At 41.7% G+C, this 10,208-nt stretch overlaps 1 protein-coding gene across 2 annotated transcripts in view; it reads right to left on the bottom strand.

The window, feature by feature from the left end:
* slc6a5 (solute carrier family 6 member 5) overlaps window positions 1-10,208 on the bottom strand; it is a 24,078-nt gene that overhangs the window by 7,938 nt on the left and 5,932 nt on the right. For both annotated transcript variants that reach the window (XM_031848689.1, XM_031848688.1), the window contains 9 exons: window positions 9,701-9,851; window positions 9,029-9,161; window positions 7,487-7,621; window positions 7,287-7,390; window positions 6,514-6,638; window positions 6,255-6,367; window positions 2,562-2,693; window positions 2,112-2,211; window positions 633-733 (listed from right to left, as the gene is read on the bottom strand). In XM_031848689.1, coding sequence (XP_031704549.1) covers window positions 633-733; window positions 2,112-2,211; window positions 2,562-2,693; window positions 6,255-6,367; window positions 6,514-6,638; window positions 7,287-7,390; window positions 7,487-7,621; window positions 9,029-9,161; window positions 9,701-9,851 — 1,094 coding nt within the window. The remainder of the gene's footprint in view (window positions 1-632; window positions 734-2,111; window positions 2,212-2,561; window positions 2,694-6,254; window positions 6,368-6,513; window positions 6,639-7,286; window positions 7,391-7,486; window positions 7,622-9,028; window positions 9,162-9,700; window positions 9,852-10,208) is intronic.

Raw genomic sequence — 10,208 nt, 5'->3', positions numbered from 1 at the left:
GAGAGAGAGAGAGAGAGAGAGAGAGAGAGAGAGAGAGAGAGAGAGAGCAGCAAGATGACCAGCGGCCCGACTGCTGCTCCATTTGTCATCATCACCTCTGCTTTAGAGCTACAGTGGATTCCATTACAATTTCTAACATGAATGCTGCTAAACCCCTTCGCATTAGAGTGTACAGACTCTAATACGCAGCATACACAGTTTCTCTAGAAACGGCAGCTGAACTGACATCACACCAACTATTTGGCAAGGCACCCTTTTGAAAAACAAAAACAACTCCAGACTTGGTGACGTGACAGGAATTGGAAGGAAGAAATCATTTTCCATTTTTTTGTGCAGCAGGGGCAATTTCTCCTCTGTTCCGTTCCGACTGCAAATCAATGGACTTGAAAGGCGGCAGTGAAAATGGAAACATTTTAGGCCGCACATGTCGAAGCGAGGGTCGAAAAAGACAGAGGGTGTCGTGTGCTGTAGCGATTGTAAAGCCCCCTGAGGCAAATGTGTGATTTGTTATATAGGCCGATATAAATAAAATTGTCTTGACTTTACAATATGTGTTTTTGTGAGTGTTTGTCTGTGTGTGTGCGTGTGTGTGTGTGTCTGAGACAGAATGAGATGAGCAAAAAGAAACGTACCGTCAGAATGGTTGGAGTCACAAAGGCCCAGCAGATTCTCCAGAATCGGTTTGGCTGGAAACCAAGCATCATTTCAATGTCCTCACAGAACCTCTGCAGGCCTGCAGAGACAAAAAGAAAACAGAAGAGAAATGAAATAAAAGAACATGGGAGGTAGTCAGACTGAGGATGTACAGAGAGTGACCTGGGTTTAATAAGGTTCATTAAAAAGGACTGGAGGGAGGGAGAGAGAGCGAGCGAGAGAGAGAGAGTATCGGTTTCTGTCGTGACTGAGAAAAAGCCCGGGAGCAGATGGCTTCATTCCTCTCTGACTTTATTGACGGATAACACTGAGTGACATGAAGAGGCAGAGTCACACAATCATTTCAATATGTCACCCGAACTGATGCTCTGACAAACTGGAGGAGAGCCGTTCGCTTGGCTGCTTGGTAACGGCCTTTCTGACACACACCTGAGCACTCTGCCTGCATGTGTGTTTTTAGGTGTGTGTGTGTACGCACGTGATTGTGTGACTTATACATTACAACAGAGACCCCTAGTGGTCACGGCTGGAATAACACGTTGTACCTTTTACACATAGGCCCAATCCCAATCTCCACACTCACGGACCCACGGATATTAAAGGCGCGCTCCCATAGGTCCGTGAGGGTTTAGGGCTGTCCCACTGTCAAATCATCGAGTGTTTGAGGGCTGTCTCGCAGACATTTTGAGCTCTTTATGAACCCTTTCCGTAAATCCGCATTTCTGCAGACTTTGCCAAAGGGAAATACCCACATTTTACGGCAATGTAACGTTAAACACGGGGTTACCAGTGGAAGCACTGGGATTGGGCCCTAGACAAAGTCAAGACACCAAAGCCAGCAGTTTGACTGATGAAATTACTTTAGGTTTAGGAAATCGTCAAAGAGTCACTCCACTGAATGTACATGTCGAAGGGAGTTCAGTAGTTATAAGGAGGACTATGCAGTCTGTGAAAACAGTTCTAAAGTGTCTTCTGGAGGGGCTTTGTCAAGAAGGTTTGAAAGACATTCACCGGGCTTCAAGGGTCTAACTATCACGCTGCAAATGTTAGATAGGTCACTGCTTCTAATCTAAATAAAGAATTGTATCTTCAAAACGGAAAAAGTTTTCTTAAGGGACATAATCAAAAAAGTGTGATCGAGGTTATCTGATATTTGTTATTTTGACCTGCAAACAACCGATGCTAAGGATCGTTCAGTCAATCCCTCCAACTTTTAGCTCCATAACAAGATATGTTGACAAAAACTAACCAGATCAGCATCAATTTGGTGTAAATATCCTCAGTATGAATCCTAATGCGTTTTACTCTTGTTACAAAGAGACAACAACAAAACTGTCAGAACGCCGTTTGTTCATTTCCACATTATGGGATGTAACACTAACATTACACCCTCGAGTGGCCACTAGCTGGGCTTCAGACTTTCAGTTTTGAGATGAAGCAGGAGCAGCTTTACTCACCATAGAGGTAGGAAATCCCCACCAGCTCGCAGATCGCAATGATCATCAAAGAGTAGGAGGCTGCGAATGTGTCCACCAACTGCAGCATGAACATCCCACTCTGTCAATAACACACAAACAAAGTGTTACCAAAAACAATGCAAGGCTTCATCTTACAACGACACCCCTACCCTCCTCCCCTCTGACTTGTCCATGGCCATAACTTTCACACAGACTTGTACCAGATCAAAAGAAACGACATGTATGAATCCAGCTTTAGGCTGGATTTTGCCCTCTGAAGCTGTCTGGGGAGATTTTAATAAGACTCAGCCTCTCTTGTTCCACTCACTGAGCCTGTCCCTCTGAGGGCCGCAGCTTCGCTTTACATGCAGAAACCTGTTGGCTTATTCAAAGACAGGGTCGCAGCAGGACGCTCAAAAAGTGTCATAGATGTGTGTTATTGTGTCGTACCTCTGTGATCATGGGAAAGCCCAGGAAGAAGAAGCAGAAGCAGCAGACCAGGGTGAAGACGGGTTTGTGTTTCCTCAAGTATTTGGGGAATTCGTCTGACACGGAGGTTACGATGGTCTCAATGGTGGCAAACTGGGGATGGAGATGAGCGGGAGGAAGAAGAGAGAAAGGGAAGAAAAAGAGAAGAGGGGATAAGGAAGGGGAAAAAGTCGATTTCTCCATGTTTAATCATATGTTTGAGCAAACAAAAAAAACAGTTCTGCAGATCCTGATTGGCTGTCTCCAATGCAGAATTACTGAAAAGTGCCCCGTGTGCAGCAGCGTTTCAACTGAAAAGCCTCCCGTCAGCAGGTTTGCCTCATTTGAATCAGAGCAGGTGCCGCTGTAGAAATTCAGTATCCAGTGTTGTGAGCCGTTCGTCTTCGATTTATTCAATATAAGCATTATTTTACCGTAATTTCATTTATTTCCAAAACAAATAAAGAACATTATCCTAATCCCGAGGAGGAGCAGATTTCATTAGCAAACGTAACATGATGGTAAAATGGGCTCAGAACCCAGAGGACAGCAGTGGATGAATATATAATCAGGAAAATTGCGGGAGGTTGGTATAGTTTGTGTATGTGTGTGCGTACTGTAGAAACCCGTTGCCTCCCCTCCGTTCCTCCACTTCCTCCTGAGCTCCCAAAACTAATTTCCCATCAACATCCCGAGCCTATTACCGTCGAGCTCCTTTCTTCAACAACACCACCAGCCCTCCCCTTGGAGCTGCCCGCTGCCAAGGCAAAGTAACATCATCATTACTATTACTGTTGACTTGAGTCTTAATGCGCCGCTGTGCCCTCTGCTCCTCCGCTCGGCCCAGGAGCATCGCGGTGCACTTAAAGGAGTTGGTGTTTTATCTGGAACTCTTTGCCCAGGATTGTATCTGGAGCTGGTCTGGACTTTGAAAACATCCCGGAGACTGAAGTGTTTGTTCACTGAAGTTACATCGGGAATCAATCAGTGAAGTAACCGACACATTTACAGTTGTTTAACTTAGAAGTGTAGCGGAGCATAAATAACAAATATCACAATATCTAATTATCGTGACAAACAAATTTGCAAATCCAGGAGCCACAAAGCAACATTATTTCTCATTTAGAGACATGGATTAGGTTCAATATTCACTCTCTTATTGCTCCAATGTGGTCCCCATCAACCCCTGAGGGAAATATGTGGCTCTTTGGAAGCTAAATGTTATTCATTAGCTAATTGATAACTTTGTTTGTTTGCTGTTTGGTCTTGAGCAGGTAGTGTACAGTGGGTTTATCTGATTACAGCCCGCATGCTGCTGAAAAAAAGAATAATAAAATAAATGTAATGTTTATTACAATCATCTTATAAAAACATCTAATTTGATATCTGTATTTAACACATACTCAGCATTTTTTAGGAGCAGTGGGCTGCTGTAAAGAGGGAGCAAGTTGGGGTTAAGTGTCACACTTCGATATGTGGAACGGAAAAGAAGGGGTTCGAAGCAACAACTTTGTGATGAAAGAAAAACTTGCTCTTTCCCCTGAGCCCCAAAACACAGATGATGAGGCTTTGGAGGAAAAAAACAAACAGTTAGCTGAAAGACACTAAAACGCTCTTCAGAGCTGAAGGGAGGAGCAGAGTTGGGTGGTAATTCACTGAGGAAATCTTTCACATTACAAATACGCATTTGATCCATTGTTAATATAAAAAAAAACTAGTTAGTGCAGTTTTAAAAGCGTATAAAATTATGGTTTTCAATCAATTTTCCAAAAGAAAAAAATTAAGATAGCAAACAGTAATCCTTTGGGAAATAAACATTTTGTGATTCCTTTTTAAAATGCAATTATTGATTAATAATAGAAAGACAAGATAAGGAATCTAAATTAATTGTATATTGAGTTTCGTAATGTACCATTTAAAGGGCCAGTGTGTAGCATTTTCTGGGCTCTATTAGCTGAAATGGAATATTATATTAATTTGTGTTTTCATTAGTGTACATTCACCTTAAACTGGCTAAAGCCGTTTTTATTATTTAGTCTACACGATGTCAGAAAATAGGGAAAAATGTTGACTAAAAAACGCAAGTACTTTAATTGTATTTAAACTTAGATTTACGTCAGTGTTGTTGACTTTAAGGTCAACTTAATTTCGCTCACTCCAATCACACAGACCCCCTTCTGCTCAAGTACCCGGAGAGCTCCAGCACTTCAGCTGAAATCAGTCCCAGTGGGTGGTGTGTATGGGTAATTATGTTAATTAGGTCAATGTGTGCAGCTTTTAAACATAGCTGGATGCCGCTGCCAAAGTTGAGTGTTTACTTAAGAAACTCTTGTCTCTGACATAAAGGTTGCTGATGTTATGAAACTAAAGAGATCCTCAACCAGCAGACTGTTTGGAGTTGCAGCCACTAGTTAAACTGTCTTTTCTCACAAACCGACACCCAAAAAATGAATTTACAAATGCTTTAAAAAAATATGAACTAAAGGACCATTTTCATTACTTTTAATTTAACGATATTGATATTGAAATTGAATCGCATCAACATGCATAATCTGAATTTGTTGTGACAAACCAAGAGAGAATTATCCCCAACTCTGCAGCTCCAATTGTTAGCCTCTCTCAACCCAATATTTTGTTTTTACAGCAATAGAACGTGTCTGTCTCAGCTGATTTTCTTGTTTTTTTATGTATTGATCAGGTCCTGATAGACCAACTGTACACTTCCTGTCCAGCAACAAACAACAGAACCAAACTAATTTAGCAACTAGATGCTAAAGTGTAAAGTGGAACATTTAGCAGCTAAAGTAGCTCGTGTTTCTCTGCATCTTCTTTCTAAATGTGGGTCGTATGATTGACAAGGCCACCAAGTCGCCAATAAAAGTCACCATTTTAAGAAGCACGTTTGGTTTTTCACCGAGCTTAGAACGAATATTAAAAGCAGAAGAAGTTACCTGCTCGCTTAGCTACATTCAAAAGTAAAAGAACACAACTTCCAACATCTCTAATCTCAACATCTGTCTTGTTCTATTAGCGTGTTGAAAGAAGACATTGTGGATTTCTGAACGGTTAGCGTTAGCACACAAGCTATTTCTTGACAAACAGCCACTGCACATATTAACTATACTGTACTGTATATAATTAGCTTTCAAGCTACCATGAACAAAACCCAACTGATGTTTGGATGGACTAGTGGCTAGCTTGGCAGCTAACAACACAAATAAATAATGTAAATAAATGAAAAACAGAGTGCGTGCAGGCAGGAACTGATTGGACGGGCTTGTTACAGTGCTGCGACAGACAGATTTGTGTCTTTTTTTGTCACAGCCTTTGATTAATTGATTGCTGTCGGGATGTAAAGAGAAATTTTATATATATTTTTTAAAATGCTTTTAAAATTGATTACCTGCCCTAGTTTCAATCTGGCTCAGATGACAAACAGGTGTCTTTACAGTGATGTTGAATGTTTCCATACACGCTTTTAATTCCTAAATGTCAGATTGTGTCTTTAAAGCTGGCACTGTTAGTTATCCTTTGGAAGATTTTCCTCATCTTTATTATAAGGACATAGGAGCCACTTAATTATAGACATAAAACAGCACGCACACACACGCGCACACACACACAAACACACACACACACACACACACACATACAGATTGAGGGAGCAGTGGTTACCATGGTATCCAGGCCAAGAGTCAGGAGCATGAGGAAGAAGATGATCGCCCAGAAAGGAGACAGGGGAAGTCTGGTCAGAGCCTCCGGATACACCACGAACGCTATGCCTGGACCTGACACACACACACACACACACACACACACACATACACGTAAATGACGATGCACACACACACATTCTCCACAGCAGATCATGAGGTCAAACTTTCAGGCGTGTTTCAGTGAGCAGCGGCTGCTGCCTGCCGCTTTGGTGTCTTACCTTCATCTGCCACCTGCTCTATCGGCACTTTCAACTCATGTGCCATGAAACCAATGACCGAGAAGATGACAAACCCAGCAAATATACTGGTGGCACTGTTTGTACATGTCACAATAATAGTATCACTGCAGGGAGAAAGAGGAAAGAGAGAAACAGAAGCCGAATAAGCACAAATCTGCTTGAGTAACTGAAATCATACATATAACAAGTGATGGCACAATGGCGCCATCTGGTGGCAGGAATATATGTTGCACATAGAGACCTCTAAAAGCTGTGGGGAATTTACAGAAGGTGTACACCTTTATTGAAGGTATTTTCATAGCAAAACTTTGCAGAAAATATGCACACATATAAAGATAATTATGTGTGTGTATATAAATATCTAAAATGATCTCATGCATCTTTTTCATTTGCTGAGTTGTGTTCACATGAAAGAAATATATTTCTACAAAATATTTTCTTTAAATTTGTTCATTTTCAAATCTGTTTTCAGCACACAAGAGAGATGTTTTGTGCGTTCAGGTGTTTACAATAAAAAGTACCTTTAATATATGTTTTGAACTGAGTGAGGGATGTGTGATAAATAAAACACAACAATATTTCAGCGGGGGAATGCTTCAGGTGAGAGGAAATGACAGAAACACTGAACTGCAGGCTGCAAAGAGTGACATTTATTATTGACATTTCTATCAGACGTACAGGACAGATACAGTGTCTATGGAGACAGTTTGAATGTGTCTGCCAGAAGCATGGTTTACCTTTTGTGTGTTTACCTGTAGCAGTTATTGTGGAACTTATTGTAGGAAGAGAGAGTGATGAGGCCTCCCCAAGACGCCGACAGAGAGAAGAAGATCTGAGTGGCTGCGTCTTTCCACACCTGACAGAGGAGGGGGGGAGAGCTGCAGGTCAAGAGCAGGAAAGGACGGAGCAAAGCGCACATCACGGGTGAATTAAACGCGTGGGCGTCGGGTACCTTTGCATCGCTCAGCTTCTCCCACTTCGGTGTGATAAAATAGAGGATGCCGTCGAAGGCACCAGGGAGGGTTACCCCTCTGATGAGCAGGATGACCAGCACCACGTAGGGAAACGTGGCTGTGAAATACACCACCTGAGCAGAGAGGAGACCAAATAAGAAAGAGAGAGAGAGGAGGAGAATTACTGGAAATCAGAGGTTCTGAAAAGAAGCAGCTGTGGAGAGAGCTGCTTCTGATTATTATGAGAGAGCATTCAGTGTAAAGTCACGTAGCAGTGTGTCAACTCTGTCATCTCACACATTCATTTATTTTGTGTACTTTTGTGTCTGATTTACTTAATTTCATATTGAATTCTTATTTCTCCCTTTCTGCAATGTATGCCATATTCAATTTTTGGTACAGTCAGAACAGACTTAAACCTTAATTTTCCCCACATATAGATTATGATCATAATTAAGCGTCTTCCTGATGCACCAACAATAAGAGTTGTCAAAGCATTTCTGCAGCTGCATTGTAATGTAATAAGTAACTCACTCACCACCTCATAAAATTGAAGATGTCCATGTTTTCCCATGATGAAACATGCAAATCTATTGGTGCAGTTTTAACTGTGCAAACTGAGGTCTCTAAAAGTTGCCACAGTGTGTGTCACCTCTACCTCCAGCAGAGGGCGTCATTACACAAGAATCTGAATGAACTGTCAAACGTTTCCTCTGCATGTTGCCTGTCCTCCTTCAAGAGAGGAAAATAGATCCACACATTTTCTACAAACCACTATCGAAAGTATTTAGGTGTTGTTTTGTTAGCTTCTTATTTGAAAGATAATTAATTTCAGGCCTTGAACAACTTTAAAGGAACAGTGTGGAGCATTTAGGGAGATCTATTGGCAGAAATGTGTGTTATGTGTGTATGCTAGTGTTTAATTACCTAAAAATAAGAATCGTTGTGGTGTCATTAACTACGAGCCGTTTATATCTACATACGGAGCGGGTCCTCTTCACGGAACCGGCCACCATGTTTCTACAGTAGCCTAGAACGGACAAACCAAACACTCTACATAGGACCAGTCACGTTTTCACGCTTGGCCCACGGGAGAAGTTTCAGCTGGTTGAAATCTGCAACTTCTCCACAGGATGCCACCAAATCCTACACACTGTACCATCAAGTAACAAAGGTTAGCGACTCAAAGGCCGACAACAAATCAATACCAAGTTGGTCCACATAAATTATATATAAAAGATCAAATTCAAAGAGAGCGACGGGATCTGGGCATTTTACTCTCTGAGAGGTCGATTCGAAATACAACGAGCTGTGAGAAGCAAACCCTTGGTAACATCAAGGGCTGTCCAATCTAAACATGAGTGCTTTCCCTTGCTGAGGGCTCACTTCCTAAATGTGCCACATTTCATCACTAGGGGCCACTTTCATCTGTGAAGGGTTAGGGAAGCCCCCCCCACAGGTTGTTTCTTCGACAGCTGGCAACAAAAAAGGTGCAAAAAAGGTGCAAAAAGCAGAAGAGGAGTTTTTGTGCGTGCTGTTACCTTCCCTGATGACTTGATTCCTTTTGCTAAAGAGCAGTAGACGATGAACCAGGCCAAGAGCAGACAGCCTGCCAGAGGCCAGCGGATGTCTCCTGGGTATTCGATTCCTTTAGAGATGTGCAACACATTGTACCTGCAGGTGTGATTCAAACAGCCAAACTCAGCCTGAAAACACATCTCGGTAAACTTAAACATAACGCAATAGGGCAGTAAGATTATTTCAACACAAATCAACCTATTCATCTTTATTCTTTTTGCAGATCGTTGCGTTATTATATCTTGCAGTTTTGTATTTTGTTGAGTTGCAGTTGTAATATTTGTGCGTTTTAACAGAAATGATCGGTAATACTTTTACTACAATGGTGAATTACGCACTTGTTTAAAGAGAAGAGCGCTTCTAGGAAATGTTTTGCAGAACATTGACAGGGGAAACTTTTATAAAACTCTAGTTTCGGGGATTTTCTTTGTGTGTGTGTTGCATTCAAAGATTTACAGGTCCTCCTCTAGATCAAAACAGAGTAACTGAAAATATTTTTGGTTTAATGTCTCATCTGTGGACATATAAAGAACAATGTAAATTAGACATATAAACCAAACTGTACAGGTCTACTTTGTGTTCCTCATACTACTTTAAAAGGCGTTTTTTCATCAGCCAGAAGCTCATACACTCACTTGAAGTACTCCTCGCTGGGGCTGACGTAGGTCTTGTTGCTGTCCACGGTCATGTTTATCAGCTTCGTCAGGTTTCCCACGGCGTTCTCGGACAGACAGAAAGTAGAGTTCTTGATGGAGGTGATGTTTCTGTCCCGCAGGATGCACGTGTCTGTTCCAATCAGAAACCAACACACGTCAACTGGGAGAGACACGGCAGAGTGCTGCTGTGGGGCAGAGCTTACTGTCCGCTCAGCTGTTCACACTGAGAGCAAACAGATGGATCTGGCTTTGAGGAGAGAGGAGGTGCTGACAGGAGGCCTGTCTGGAGACTTCCTCAGTGAGAACTGGACCGAGCGGCCAGATGTGAATAACAGAAATGATTATACTGAATGTGTGTCTCATTTCAGATGCTCCAGGAAAGATTAGATAAGAAAACCACAATTTTTCATGCAAACACATCAGAATGTGAAGACAAGAGTTATATATATATATATATATATATATATATATATATATATATATATAT

The sequence above is a fragment of the Anarrhichthys ocellatus genome, unplaced genomic scaffold, assembly GCF_004355925.1.
Source record: "Anarrhichthys ocellatus isolate YVR2014 unplaced genomic scaffold, GSC_Weel_1.0 scaffold8, whole genome shotgun sequence".
NCBI classification, from domain to species: domain Eukaryota; kingdom Metazoa; phylum Chordata; class Actinopteri; order Perciformes; family Anarhichadidae; genus Anarrhichthys; species Anarrhichthys ocellatus.
This window is presented reverse-complemented; position numbering and strand designations above follow the sequence as displayed.